The following is a 15,754-nucleotide window of genomic DNA, read 5'->3' as shown; positions in this document are numbered from 1 at the left end:
GAGGAGGTTGTGTTTGAGTTTTTTTCTAGCGTTTTTAGAAAGATTGGGGGGGGTACGGAATGGTCCAGGAGTAGGGACCATGTTTAGATAGAGAAAGGTCCTGGGTGGGGGAAGGGATATTGAGAGGAGCATAATAGGCAGAGAAAAATGTAGGGGGGAGGAAAGTCAGATAGTCACGTGAGTGGTCAAGGTAGGGTAGTGGGTTGGGGCTGTGAAGGAAGAGACGTGGAAAGGGAGGAGGGAAGGATGCGGTGTTGGGAAAGGGTAAGGGGAGGATTCGGTAGAGGAAAAGAGACAAAGCGAGAGAATGTGAGATGATATGAGATGAGAGAGAGGGTCCAGAGTCAAGAGAGGATGAGTTAAGTAAAGTATGAAGGAAGTGAGCGAAAGAAAGGAGGGGAGATTGTCACAGTCCAGCAAAAACAAACAAATCACAGCACAGCTAGCATATAGGGGAGCTCTATTAAAGCAATGTTGAAAAATCCCCAGCAAAGCAAACAATCAATCCTCGCAAGGTTACACAGTGTGAGGTAAGTCATAAAAACATTCAAATGTAGAGACCAAAAAGCATATGAGGGGATCATAAAAAGCACACGAGGGGAACAGAACATGTAGGATAATGAATATGCTACTTACCAGTATGCATCTGTTCTTGGCATGTAGGGCTGCTAACATTCATATCTTAGCATTAGATCGCCGCCTAGTGTTGGGTCCGGATGATCGCACATTGTTGTCCTGGAAGAGTCTTCGAAGTATCCTGAGATAGGTGGCTCCTCCCCTGGACTACAGTGCGCATGGGCATCGGCTCCATCCCCAGATTGTTTTTCGCCATTGTGGCAGAAGATGGAGTGAAAAGTGTAAAGGATGTCCATGCTAATGGCTGAATACAATAGTACATCTGCAGCTGCGACAGGCACCGGGGAGGAGGGTGGGCGATATGAATGTTAGCAGCCCTACATGCCAAGAACAGATGCATACTGGTAAGTAGCATATTCAGTTCGAGGCATGTGGGCTGCTAAATTCATATCTTAGCATAGAATACATAGCAGTCCCTCCATCAGCGGCGGTTGCCCGTGCCAGCTGCAGAAACCTGAAAAAGTGTCTTGAGAACAGCCTGCCCTACAGCAGCTTGCTGCTTGGAATGCACATCAACACAGTAGTGTTTTGTAAAGGTATGTGGTGTAACCCACGTGGCTGCTCTGCAAATGTCCTCTAAAGGAATGTTCCCTAGGAAAGCCATGGATGCCCCCAATTTGCATGTGGAGTGCGCCCTTGGGGGTATCGTTAAAGTGCGCTTGGCCTTTTGATAACAGATTTGGATGCACTTAACAATCCACCTGGCTATTCCTGCTTTGGAAATAGGGTTGCCTTTGTGTTGTGGTGCGAAGGCAACAAAAAGTTGTTTTGTTTTCCTAAAGGGTTGTGTCCTGTCTATGTAGTACATCAACGCCCTCCGTACATCTAAGGTATGGAGCATTCTTTCCGCCACCGTTTGTGGGTTTTGGAAGAATGCCGGCAAGTCAATAGTTTGGTTGAGATGAAACTGTGACACCACCTTCGGAAGGAATTTGGGGTTAGTGCGTAGCACTACCCTATTTGGATGAATTTGAATGAAAGGCTCTTGGATTGTGAGCGCTTGTAGCTCACTAACCCGCCTCAGTGACGTAATAGCTATCAGGAAAGCTACTTTCCACGTTAGGAACTGGAGTTCACACAAGTGCAGTGGCTCAAATGGTGGTCCCATCAGTCTGGTGAGGACCACATTGAGGTTCCACACCGGAGCTGGTGGTGTTCTTGGGGGAATGACTCGTTTCAGACCTTCAAGGAAAGCTTTAATGGCAGGCACCCTGAAGACAGAGAGATGCTGCCTGTTCTGAAGATAAGCTGCTATGGCGGATAGATGTATCCGAATGGAAGTGTACGCTAGATTGCACTTGTAAAGATGCAACAGATAGCAAATGATGTTAGGGATAGATGCATCTAGCGGGTTGATGTCATTGGCTGTACAATAAATGACAAAGCGCTTCCATTTTGCAGCATAGCATGCTCTGGTAGTTGGCCTCCTTGCCTCCTTGATGATGTTCATGCATTCTGGAGGCAGGTTAAGGTATCCAAACTCTAGGACCTCAGGAGCCAGATCGCCAGGTTGAGCTGTTGCGGATCTGGATGCTGAATTTCTCCATGGTTCTGCGTCAAAAGTCTGGGCGTGAGGCGCAGTCTTTGATGCGGCACCACTGAGAGTTCGAGGAACGTGGTGTACCACGCTTGGCGCGCCCACGTTGGAGCAACCAGGATGAGAGTCATTGCGTGCTGCCTTAGCTTTCTTGCCACCAGCGGTATCAGAGGGGCTGGCGGAAAAGCGTACGCAAATTTGCCTGACCAGTTCATCCATATCGCATTCCCCTGCGACTGTGGGTGAGGAAACCTGGCGGCAAAGTGTTGGCATTTTGCGTTTTCTTTTGTGGCAAACAGGTCTATCTCCGGATGACCCCACTGCTGGAAGTACGGGTGGAGTACAGATGGGTGTAACTCCCACTCGTGCATTTGATGGCTGTATCTGCTGAGCAGATCCGCCATCTGATTGTCCTTGCCCGGGAGGTGTTCTGCCATGAGGAAGATGTTCCTCTGAATGGCCCACCGCCACATGCCCTGAGCCAGATGAGACAGCTGTGGCGAGTGGGTGCCCCCCTGCTTTTGAATGTAGTACATCGCGGTCATGTTGTCCGTCCGGACTAACACTACCTTGTTGCACAGATGTACAATGAAGGACTTGAGCGCCATGAAGATTGCCATCAGTTCCAGATAGTTGATGTGCATCTTCTGTTGCTGCGTCGTCCATAGTCCCTGCACTGTGTAAGTGAGCAGATGAGCTCCCCATCCCTGGAGAGATGCGTCCGTTGTCAGGATAATCTGTGGCACTGGCTCCTGGAACAGTCGGCCCTTGCAAAGGTTGTGTGGAGTCCACCAATGCAGAGAGTCGTATGCCCGACTGGTAACCAACACTAGGTCTGTTAATTGTCCTTGAGCCTGTGTCCACTGATTTGCTAAGCACTCCTGGAGCGGGCGCTTATGTAACCGTGCGTGAGGGACTATGAAGATGCAGGAGGCCATCATGCCTATCAACTGCATGAACACTCTCGCTGGAAGCGAGTGTTGTGGTCTGAATTTATGGATTAGAGACTGCATGCTGTCTATCCTGACTTGGTTTGGTTGAGCCATGGCCGTCAGGGTATTGATCGTCGCACCTAGAAACTGCCGGACATGTGCCGGCTGAAGATGCGACTTTGGGTAGTTCAACGAGAAACCTAGATTGTGAAGGAGGTGAATGGTAGTCGACATGTCCGCGGCGCACTGTTGTTCCGACTTGGCTTGAACGAGCCAGTCGTCCAGGTAGGGGTAGACATGGATGTTCTGCCTCCTGAGGTGCGCTGCTACTGTCGCCAGACACTTGGTAAACACCCTTGGGGCTGTGGTGACTCCAAAGGGTAGGACCTTGAACTGGTAATGCTTGCCTTGGATAGTGAACCTGAGGTATTTCCTGTGGGACGGGTGTAGTGGAATGTGGAAATAAGCATCCTTGAGATCTAAGGTTGCTAAGAAGTCCCCTTGGTTTAACAAGGGAAGAATCTGTTGCAGTGTAAGCATATGGAAATGTTCTGACAGTATATACAGGTTGAGGGGACGTAGATCTAGAATGGGTCTGAGAGATCCGTCCTTCTTTGGAATAAGGAAGTACAGGGAATATACCCCTGTGCCTTCCTGTCCCACTGGCACGAGCTCGATTGCGCCTTTTTGCAGCATCTTCACTACTTCCTGCTGCAATAAGTGCAAGTGCTCTGCGGACATAGGCCTTTGCCTTGGTGGAATGTTGGGTGGAGTGGATTTCAACTCTAGACAATAACCGTACTGGACTAGTTGTCGCACCCACCTGTCTGTGGTGATGTTTCTCCAGACGGGCAGAAACTGCTGCAGTCTCCCCCCGACAGGTGTCAAGTGGTCGGGGGGTAGTGACAGAGAGTCACTGTTTGCTTGGGGTAGAGGAGCGGGAGTTGTTGTTCCCTCTGCCGCGTCCTCTGGTGCTGTTTCCTCGGTAACCCCCCTTGTTCTGTTTGGTGTACGAGGATTGTGCTCCACCTCTAGAGAATTGCGATTGTTGACCCATCTGTCCTCTGGTGACTCCACGCGCACCTGAGCGACGAAAATTATTGCCACGAAACTGTTGTGACTGTAGGGCCCCCATTGACTTAGCAGTTTCGGTGTCTTTTTTAATTTTTTCTAGGGTGGTGTCAACATCTGGACCAAACAGTCTATCAGGATTGACTGGCTGATTAAGTATGGTTGTCTGGATATCTGGTTTAAACCCCGATATGCGGAGCCAAGCTTGTCGTCTTAGCATGACGCTAGTGTTGATAGCCCTAGCTGCTGTGTCTGCGGCGTCAAGTGCACACTTGATGGCTGCGTTGGAGATCAGTTTTCCCTCCTCTATAAGCAGTTTGGTGCCCTCTTGAAACTGCGGAGGCAGGTGTTGTATAATCTGCTCTAGGGTGTCGTAATGCGCCCTATCGTAACGTGCTAAGAGTGCTTGTGTATTTGCAATACGCCAAAAATTGGCAGCTTGTGCAGCTACTCTTTTGCCTCCTGCCTCTAGCACCTTGGACTCTTTGTCCGGGGGAGGAGCTTCACCCGTCGTCTGGGAGTTGGCCCGTTTCCTGGCATTTGCGACCACAAGAGAGTCCAGTGGCAACTGTCCCCGAATGTATGCAGGGTCTGCAGGTGCTGGTCTGTACTTTTTTTCGATACGTGGATTGACCACTCTCGCTCTGGTAGGCTCTTTAAAGATGTCCGCAGCATGCTTGAGGACCCCTTTGAGCATAGGCAGCGTCTTCACTGATCTTTCAGAGACTGAAAAAGTGTCAAATAGAAAGTCTTCTTCAACTGGGTCAGCATGCATGTCCACAGCATGATTAGCAGCTGCCCTCTCAATGAGTGCATGAAAACCTGCAGAGTCCTCTGTTGGGGATGCACGTGCACTGAAAGGTTGTGGGTCTTGCCCCACACTTTGGGTGCCTTGGTCACCAATGTCATCATATGAATCTGGCTGTGCATCTGGTTCATTGATGGGGAAGGTGTATTGGTCATCCTCATTATATCCCTCACCCTCAGAGTGATCTGGTGAGGGTGTAGGGCTCCTCCTTGGAGGAGGCTGGATAGGTTCTATGAGGCTTGAAGCGTCTTGAGGAAGCCTTTTCTTCTTCAGGGGGATGACATAGGAGTCCACTGGCTCTGAAGTGATCCTCCTCTTGTAAAGGGTCAATTTGCCTGTGTCGGCGTCGATAAAACGCTCAGAATCCTCTTCTGAGTCGAGTACCCGACTTGAAAGTGCCCCTGCCGTTGAAGAATCCGACTTCTTTGGCGTCAATTTCGTTGAAAAGGCCTTCGGCGCCTCTTTTGGTGGCAGAAGGAAAAGAAGTTTACTCGCAGGCTTTGCCGGAGTGTGTGGCGATGGCATCGGAGCCGACGTAGCAGCGGCCTTCTCCCTGATTCTCTGTAGTGAAGAGGCGATGAGGGACGCTTCACTTGCAGTGGCCTTTTGCGCCGACGAGGATGGCTTGACTTTCCCCTCGGATCCGACGTCTTGGCCCTTCTGAGTCTTGGACGAAGATGCTGCCGCCGCCGACCCAGAGTCCTTGGACCGATGCGCAGATGTGCCAGCCTTCGATCCGTGTGCTTGTGTCGCCTCCGTGTCCACCACGCGTCCGACTAACGAAGTCCCAGTCGGAACCGGAGCCGTGCCGCTGGCTTTGGCGTGCTTGGACGGTGTCGCAGCGGTTGACCCGTGCCGACCACCCTTCTTAGAGGATCCCTCCTCTGGCGCCGATTTCGACCCCGTGGAATCGACCGATTTCTTCGACTTCTGTGGACCGGAGGCCGACGGAGTCGATGAAGTAGCCGGTGCGGTAGCTTTTATAGGTACGGCCGCCATTTTAGGGACGCTCGAGTCCATAAGTTTCGGTTTCGTTTTCGGGTCGGCCATTTTAGGTGTTGTCGATACCGTAGGTTTCGGTTTCGAAACGTGCTGCGCAGCAAGTGTGTCCGTGGCCGGGCCTGAAGGCGGGGCCGTGGCTTGCGGTACGGGGTCTTGGGTAAGGCCAACAGGCGATCCCGTGACCCGATCGTGATCTTCGTAACCTTCGGGGCATAGCTCGTCCCCTGAGCTATCTTCCGCGGCCCCATAAATCTCTTCGACGTCCCCTACCTCTTCGACGTATTCAAGGCCTTGACCCACGACTCCGTCGTCGTCTACCGGATCCGCCTCGACCTCCGTCTCGGGCGGGGAGATTTGGAGATGATGACTCTGGTCCTCCTCTTCTTGGTCGCCGAAAATGTTTTCCGGATCCGGGGCCGCTTGTCTGGCTTCCAGGCGCACCGCGCGCCGAAGCTTGAGAGTCTTCTTAGACCTGAATTGTGCGCAGGCCTTGCACTTTCCGTCGTCATGGTCTGGTGAAAGGCATTTGTTACAGACGGGGTGCAAATCTATATGTGGGTATTTGGACCCACAGAGCGGACAGAACTTAAACGGACTCCGCTCCATGTTGGAAAGTTGCAGTCGTGTCGCGATGAGAAGGCCTCGATGTCCGAAGAGTGAAAAAACACCGCTGAATCCGACTCCAAGAGACGGAAGAACTCGAGACCGTGCGCAAACAATACCGACGCTATGAAAACAAGGCCTTTTGGCCTTAAAAAGTTAGTTTTTCTCGGTTCCGACAGAGAGAGGTCGAGACCGCATCCGAAACCAATGGCGGAAAAAAACAATCTGGGGATGGAGCCGATGCCCATGCGCACTGTAGTCCAGGGGAGGAGCCACCTATCTCAGGATACTTCGAAGACTCTTCCAGGACAACAATGTGCGATCATCCGGACCCAACACTAGGCGGCGATCTAATGCTAAGATATGAATTTAGCAGCCCACATGCCTCGAACATAAACCTAGGGGGGCGAAGTTCGAAAAATTAATTAACAGCACATGTAGAATAAATAAACATAGGGGGGACGAAGTTCAAGATTATGCCACAGGGTGGAGCTCCAGGCAAAGGAAGGGAGCAGTTTGGATCCGGAGTGTTTCTGTTTAAAAAGTTGCGCTGTTAGTCTAATTGAAACGCGTCCATCTTGAATGGCCTCGAAGTAGTCGGATTTCGGCATTAGCACCATTTTGTAGGGCTGGTTTGATCAAACCATTTCAGTGCAGCAGTTACAACTCCCATAATGGTAACGCTGCTTTGCTCCTTCAATTCACCCTGCCCTACCACTGAAACCATATTAATCCCTGTGAGAAGTTGGCCTGATGTGCAGTGCTCACTATTCTAGTGATCACTATATATCAGTCCAAACAACCCTTATTGATGATTGGTTGTAAGTCAACCTTATAGACCAGCTATCCTAGTAGCATGGATACGAGCAGTCTAAGGCTAAGACTCTAGAGGGCGTGTTAAGCCAGCTGTTTTACCATCACATTACCCCTTGAACACCCAGTGAAAGGACACCACACAAGTGTTATGAAAATAAACAGTGTATTTATTAGAATCACAACAACCCTGTACTCTTTATGAGGACAGGGTGCTAGGCACACAAAAAAACTCTTACGAAAATACTTAAGTTAGCACGGTATACACAAATGCCCGAGGGGCACGAAAAACCATATACTCTAAAACTGGAATGCGAAATTACTAGCAGGTAAGTACAGTACTAATAGGCTTTGGAATCGCTAGGACTTGGCTAGGGAATCGTTAGATTACTTCTAGGAGACCTAGGGGACTCGGGTGCAGAGTGTGCACTCTCACGCGGGATGCGGGACAAAGTCTATGGAAGCTAGTAAAGGCAAAGTTAGTGTTCACGGGCGAACCCGACCTGGTAGGAAGAAAACGACAGTGGATCCTGACCCTAGGATAGTGAGGCTATGCTGGGACACCGAAGTGCCGAAGTTACCTAGCCCAGGGGCTGCAGCTGCATAGGTCTGAAAAGACGTCGGGGATCTCGTTGCCGGACCAGGAGCCTGGAAGAAAGATGCTGGCAGGCGACCAGTGAAGATTGTTCGAGTTGATCCAAGCCTGGATCTGGAAGAAGGACGATACCTGAAAGCAGAGGGGACCAAGTTCGTGACTACTAGCCAGTAGTCAGTGGGCACCAGGAGGGCACCGGATGGTAGTCACCTCGACTAGGTGAGTGGGCGACGCTGGCTCTGCAGATCTCACGGACCAGGGGGCGTTGTCGGCGACCAGGATGGAGAGGCGAGCTGTCCCACGATGGATGAAGCTGTCGGCGTCGAAGTTACCCAGGAATGGGCAACAAGCCTTGGCAAATTCAAGCCCACGCGGTGGACTCAAAATGGCGTCTGGAGTGGACCAGGAGGGTCCGGGGTGCTCCTCTTTTGGAAGGGAGCAAGGGCCAGCCTGGAGCAACCAGACCAGCAGCAGAAATGTCGTCGGGCGTCGTTCAGAAGGCCACAAGCCAGCGGGATAGTAGCCAAGCAACGCGGTGAGCAGCAAAAAGCAGAAGGGCCCCACACAGATCGTGGAGATGCTGGGAGGCTGCACTTCGGTGCTGGAGCTGCTCAGGGTCGGGGCTTCTCGGACCCCAAAGCACTCACCAGGAAATTACTCGGCGGGCTTGCTGGAAAGAAGTCGTGCAGTCTTGAAGATGGCCGGTCCCTCGAGGTCTCGTCACACCCACGAATCTCAGCGTGACTGATGATGCAGGTAGAGGTCAGAGGTGCCAGGGAAGCCGGTTCTCGTCGAGCTGGGCAGTCTTGATCCGGAGGAGAGACTTGCAGCAGACCGCAGTGTTCTTAAGATGGGGCCTGCGGATGCAGGGTGACTACTCCTTAGTCACAAGGGAGAAATCTTAGGAAGAAGTCTTGAGTTCCTTTCGTGGAAAGTAGTTTCAGGATTCAAAGATGATCTGATTTGGAAGGGGGCCAGTTCCTACCTTTATCCTGTAAAAAGGGGCTGGCACGCGACTAAGTCCTGCCCTAGGGGTGGGACTAGGAGGGGGGTGGTTACACCCACTTCCTTGGCGGGCTTTTCCCCAGCACAGGGTCTGGAGTGACCCTGGAACTGGTTCCAGCCAGCCTATGCACAGTGAGCACCGGGGTGCCACGTGCAGTCACCTTCCTCTAAAGCCCTGCCTACCTACAATACACAAAACCCTGTCTGGGACGGTGCTGGCACCGCCCCTGGCAGGAAACCCTTTGTCCTTATCTCCTGCTCCGGGAGGACTCCCAGCAGCAGGAGGGAAGACTTGTGTCTCGGTGGCAGCATCCATTTTGTGGAGCTGAGGCTCTGTTTGACTTTAACCGGGGTTAGGGGTTACATACATGTCGTGTCCCTCTAGAAGGGTGGAATGCTAACCCCGTCGCCAGAATTGGCGAGGGGTTAGTATTCCAATTCGTATGACACCTTACTCGACATGTTTTGATAAAGCGATACCAGAGTTGGCATATAACCGCGAGGATTATAATGCACTTAAGAGTATATGGTATGCGATATCATGGAAACGGCTAAGGGATGGATCCCGAAAGCCGCAGACAGGCTCAGCTCATGCCAGAGCACCATCTCACATGATTCCAAGCACTCTGCCTTCAGGATTGTTAAGGCCTGCCATAGGAGTGACTGATAGGAGATCTGTGTGTCCATTTTAGGGTTAGATATAGGTATACTATATCTAAAGCAAAGGGTGAGTACACCACCTTGCCCCAGCTGTCGTGCAGCCAGTTGTGTCAGTTTAGTTAGTCAGCCCAGGGGTGGCATAATACATGCTTCAGCCCCTGGGAGACTTCTGGGTACACCTCAGCCCTGGGTACAGGGACTTGGAGAGGGCCCAGTGCCAATTCAGTACCTGAGTACAATTTGGATAGAGAGAACAGCTAGGCTGTGGGTCTGATTAGCAGGCCCACAGCCAGGGAAAGTCGTAAACCAGTGCAGCAAAAAGCAAAAATCTGGGTGATCATAGGATTGCAGACCCTACTCTCCTACAATCCCCAATTTACAATCAGCGCTCCAGAAAGCGACTTCTATTAAGTCAATCAATTAAAATAATCAACTAAGGCATTGCAGGGCTAGGCGAGGAAGGCCTCATCTGGTGCCGGTGCTGTGATGAAAGGCTCAGTCAGCAATCCCCGCTAGGAGACCAGTCAGCCGATCTCGTGTGTCATAACTCACAAAGTTAGGTGAGCTGAGGCGTGTTAGGGGGAGAGGGCTCAAAGTCGGTTTTAGAGCGCTGATCAGGGACCAAGCAATGCAAAAAGGGGGGGGGGGGGGCGGTCTCACCTTGTGTAGTACGGGGAAGCAACGCACCAACAACACTTATCTGGAGGGGGTCAACGCACAATCAGTATTCTAGCCGTCGGGAAGATGCAGCCACTGTCGGCCGATGGGGATATTCGCAAACCAGCCGCTGGGTCAGTCGTTACAGGTCAGTTGTTGGCCTACCGCAGGAGGGGAGAACAAGCGGCACATAGAACAGCAGGGAGGCTGGAAGGAGCTGGGGAAGGACTTCAGTGCAGCTCATCGGTGTAGAGCTGCATCCCTGGTGCGACGGGGGGCCCAGCACTCGCAGTCTCTGAACGGAGGGCACAGACTCGATGTTACTGTGTCAGTGGCTATCCAGGCCGGACCCCTGCAGGGGGATTAAACGTTAGGGCGGTAAGAGGCCAGGAGGAGCGCCAGGGCCCCAGCGCGAGCGGCGAGGTGGAGAGTTCGTGGAAGGAAGAAGCCGATGGCGTAGGCGGAGAGCAGCTAGGCAGGCAAGGCGATGGGAGGCGGCACTCTCGGTCAGTGCCTAGGTTTACCAGGTTCCCCATCTTCAAGATGGCCTTAGCCCGGGGTCGCGCTTCACCTCGTCTCCCCCACCTGAGGGGTGAGGTTGGCACAGGCTGGCATCCCCCCTTCCTGACGTAGTTTTTCCCGCCAGTCTTCCCATCAAAGTGGGGGTCAGGACTGGTGGGGGCCAGTTGCTGGGTACAGCAAATGGTCTGGAGAAGCTCACAGAGGCGGCATACCTTTGAAGCTTCCACCTGCCCATGTTGGGGGAGGAGACCTAGCACCTCGCCCAGGATGTGCATTGTTGCAGGCCCAGGAGAGCGGGGGGCTCTCCACCCAGGGGTCCAGCAACATGTCTGCTGTGTGGCAGCCTCTGCAGCCACTGAGCCCAGACGTGGATTGTGGTTAGGTTTCAGGGGGCATCTCCAAGATGCCTTCTGTGGTGCATTTCTCATTAAACCCCACACTGGCATCAGTGTGGGTTTAATGTGCTGAGAAGTTTGATACCAAACTTGTCAGTCTTCAGTGTAGCCATTATGGTGTTGTGGAGTTCGTAATGTCGACCTCCCAGAACCATATACTCTCAATGGCATCACTGCACTTAGTGTCCAGGAATGGTCCTGGTACTGAAGGGGCACAGGGCTCCTGCACCTGTTCCCACACCACTGGCATAGGGCACCCAGCTAGAGGGGTGACTGATGTATGCCAGGGCAGTGGGTTTGTGGGCATGGCACACAGGGATGTGTGCCATGTCGACTCTTGTTTTAGTTCTGTACTTAGGCACTCAGCCTGCAAAGGCAGTGTGTGGGTGCCAGGGTACAGGGCCCCTAAGGGTGGCACAATAAGTGCTGCAGCCCTTAGGGGTCCTCGCTGGTCACCATGCCCTGGGTACCTAAGGTACCATTTACTAGGGGCTGACAGGTGGCCAGAGATGCCAATTGGGTTTCAGTTTCAACACAGTTTTAGGGAAGGAACACAGCCACTGGGTACCTGGTTGGCAGGAGCCCAGGGCACACTCAGTCAAAGCACATCAGCAGTCAGAAGAAAGTGGGGGGCATACCAATGCAAGAAAGAGGTCACTTTCTCACAGCACGCAAGTGCTTATGGTAACTTGTACTTTATATCACAGGTTCACCAGTCCTCACCTAACAAATATTTGAGACCAGAAGGCTTTTTGTACATTGCAATCCATTTTATACATACAATTAAAAAAATATCAATCAACATTCCTTACTTATAGGATGGTTGGCACAGTTATGTACTTTGCATATCTTTTGTTGTGTGCTCTGTCACTGGTGGCATAAAAAGAAAACTGAGGGCACAGCCACAGTGGTGACTTGTTTATAGTAAGCAGTCTTCACATCTCAGCGGAACGGCACCGTAAATGGATAAACCCTGGGACATAAAAAGCACTACCAAGCACTGAATGCGCGGAAATGTGATGTAGAAACAGTCTAGGACCTGTGCTTTATCATTGCTAAAGAATCTACGTAAATAATATCAATTGGTTTTGCACTCCTCCGCACTTGTTTTATGCCTTGCTTAGATTGAGCAAATTTGAATTTCAGTTTTATCTTTAACAGTCATAACATTTTTTCATTGAAACACCATATGCCCACACTTAATTGCGCGCAAGTACTACAAAGCGTCTTCTCTATTTGTAATTACAGGAGAATGACGTTACATCTTTGGACATAATGCAATGCTTTTGTTTTGACACAAACCTTGATCCATGCTGGTCTTGAGAAAATTCAACAATATGTCCAATGAGATCTCGAAGTTGTAGATTGGGAAAGCGATTGTTTCTGAAATCTTCCAGCAATCTGCTACGACCAGAGGGCATAATATCAGATCGACTGTACCGAAGACGTGATGGAGGAAAGAGCTGGTTGTTGGAACTGAAAAGACTGGATGTACTACCGGCACTGCGGTATTTGGCTTCAGCTCCAGGTGCGGCTGATATATATCGTCCACTACCATTTGTCAGTCCACCTACAAAATGAAAAAAAAAGACGATCAGTGAAATATCAGAAAACAAATTGCAATCAGAAGTATATTTAATTGAGGTTAATGCAAGTCATAACACAACAAAATTAAAATAGAACATGATTTACAATATACTTACCTGTAATATTAGTTCTTCAGCATTGGTATGCTACCAGATTATGTGTAGAAAAGTAAAAAAGACTTATTTAATCTTTACTGATGAATACAAACATAATCAAGCCTCGAAATAGGATTATTGTAGGAAGCAGGCTTTCTATATAGATGAAAAATAACAATTGATGAACGAAATGCTAAACAATGTCTGACACTCACCGCCAGTACAGAGATCCGGGCATAAAACCATTGTTTTGTTGCTCAACACTCTACCCCCGTTTTGACCCAGCCTTACGCAAATCAGTCTTGATTCTGCTCCGCATGGGAACAGCCCAGCCCCGCCGTCAGGCCAGGTACTCCCTGGACCGGAAACAAGCATCCTAGGGCTGGTTTCTAGGTCATACCCATCAGCCAGGACAGCTTAAATCAAGTGGCATGGCGAACCCTGGACCCATGTCTGGGGCATACCCATCCCACTTGGAAGTGACATATGCAAAAACAGGAAGACCTGACCTGGCAGTTCGGGCTTGACTGTTCCAATGGGTAGCAGGGTCAAGAATGATGTGCATAAGGCTGGGTCCAAACTGGAATGGCATAATGAATAAAAAAGCAATGGATTTAGGCCCAGATCTCTGAACTGGGGGCGAGTGTTTGACATTGTTCAGAATTCCATCCATTATTTTGGTATTTTTGCATTTGTAACCTTAAGTGGCAAAGGTATGCCCAAACGTGGGCCCCATGCTCATGCCACCGGAGTCAAACTATCCTGGTTGATACTCCAAAACACGTCCTAGGATGCTTGTTTATGGGGCGGGCAGGACCTGACCTGGTAGTTTGGGCTGGACCGTTCCCATGGGGAGCAGGGTCAAGACTGATATGGCTGGGTCCAAACTGGAATAGCGTGGTGAGAAAACAAAACAATGGATTTAGGCCCAGATCTCTGGACTGGGGATAAGTGATTGACATTGTTCAGCATTCCGTAAATCATTTGTTCTTTTTGCATTTGTCGCCCTAAGTGGGATGGGTATGCCCAGGGATGGGTCCTGTGCTCACTATGGCACCAGATGTAGGAAAGTGCCACTTTTTGACAAGGTCACACCCACTTTTTGCCTTGTATTTGATTCTATTCTTTACTGGAAGTGCACTGGGTCCCTCCTAACCAGGTCCCTAGTGCCAGATCTCTGTCCCAAAACTGTACAATTGTACCCAAATTGGCCATATCTTTGACCCTCCCTGCACATGGCACCCGTGGTACCCTTGGTACCTAGGGCAAGGTGGCCAAAGAGGGTCCCTACAGGCTTCAGAACTAATTGTCCCACCCTCAAGGACCACTCACCAAACACATTTCAGACTGCGTGTCTTAGTGAAGAAAAAAGTGAAAATGACAACATGACCTACAACCCTGTGTGCCAGGACCACAGACACTGCATTGAGAATAAGGGTAAGTCGCCCCTATTGCAGGGCATACAACCCCAAGGTAGGGTGCACTATACTACATACAAGGGCATATCTGCATGGGCAGATATGCCCCTGTGCTGGTCACCCCTACTGCTGCCAGTACAAGTGAACAGGGTAGCCATTTCGAATACATGTGCTGGACACTGGTGAAAATAAGTTACCCAGATACATGATAGCTTCACTGAAAATAGGTATGTTTGGTATCAAACATCTCCTATTAATTAAGCCACACTGTTGCCGGTGTTGGATTTATTAATACATGCACGTAGCGGGCACCTTAGAAGTACCCCCTGAACATCTAACAACCTTCTGTGTGTTGGCCATCTGGTTCCTGCCACCCTGCCACCAGCAATGACTTTCTCACCCACAAGGTTCAGGGCCCTTGCTCACAGGAGGTCAGAAACAAAGCCTGCTTGGGAAGAGGGCATTTATTCTTCCACTCACAGGATGACTGCTGATTAGCATTTCAAGGCAGGGGAGCTTCAAAGAAGCCACTGCCTTTCAACTGCGAATCTGGCTCTGTAGGAAGCTAGCTCTGTATATACTATACCAAAGTGAGGTACAGTGTGCACAGAGCCTACAGGAAACCCAAAGGAAGGCAGAGGTACAGTTAGATAGCACCTCCCGCTCTATTTTTGGTAGTTTGGTCAAGCAGTGAGGCAGTAAAAGAGGACAGTGTTAAGCATTTGTTCTACACACTCAATCAGCAAATGAATTCACACACTCAAAGACTGAACTTCAGACAAATTGCTTTTGTATAAAAATATTCTTTTAGTTATTTTATTTTCTAGAACAAAACAAGCCTGGCACAGGTAAGCAATACATACTTTACAGTAGTAATGCAGTTTGTAAACAGGTTGAATTATAATTGCATATGCACTTTGTTTTGACTTTCAGTATGATTGCAGAGAAATGCAATTCTTTGTAAATGAAGTACATAGACTTGAATGGGTTTTTCAGTAAAATACCAGGTAAGTTACTTTTTGGATTACTTTTCTTACACAGAGTAGTATACCTAGATACTACTCTGGGACATTTCCTGTAAACAGGTAAGTCAAATAGTTTTTGTTAAACAGTACAATTTGAAAGAATTTCTTTAGGTTTTTAAACTCCACACTTAGAAAAGTTTCCAAGAAAAATGTTATACTATGGAGGAAAATAGTGTTATCGGTTTTAAGTTACGTATTTAGTAGTGGGAGTTGAGGTTCTGGGGGTAGCCTCAGGGTCAAGGATGCACTCTTGTTACACCCCCAGCGGCACTAGGCCGGCCAGGTGAAAGTGCTGTTGCCCAATGTTATCCAATGGTGATAGGGGGCCTCCAGTTGGTGGCTGTTGACGAGCAGGCCACTTGGTTGTGGGAGCAAAGCTCCTAGACTTTAGCT

At 50.0% G+C, this 15,754-nt stretch overlaps 1 protein-coding gene across 3 annotated transcripts in view; it reads right to left on the bottom strand.

Moving 5' to 3' along the window:
* Positions 1-15,754, bottom strand: part of PUM2 (pumilio RNA binding family member 2) — an 893,995-nt gene that overhangs the window by 452,123 nt on the left and 426,118 nt on the right. For all 3 annotated transcript variants that reach the window (XM_078647736.1, XM_078647737.1, XM_078647738.1), the window contains one exon: positions 12,539-12,806. In XM_078647736.1, the coding sequence (XP_078503862.1) occupies positions 12,539-12,806 (268 nt within the window). The remainder of the gene's footprint in view (positions 1-12,538; positions 12,807-15,754) is intronic.

Source organism: Lissotriton helveticus, chromosome 6 (genome assembly GCF_964261635.1).
Source record: "Lissotriton helveticus chromosome 6, aLisHel1.1, whole genome shotgun sequence".
NCBI classification, from domain to species: domain Eukaryota; kingdom Metazoa; phylum Chordata; class Amphibia; order Caudata; family Salamandridae; genus Lissotriton; species Lissotriton helveticus.
The sequence above is the reverse complement of the archived record's forward strand: the minus strand, read 5'-3'. Positions and strand labels throughout refer to the sequence as shown.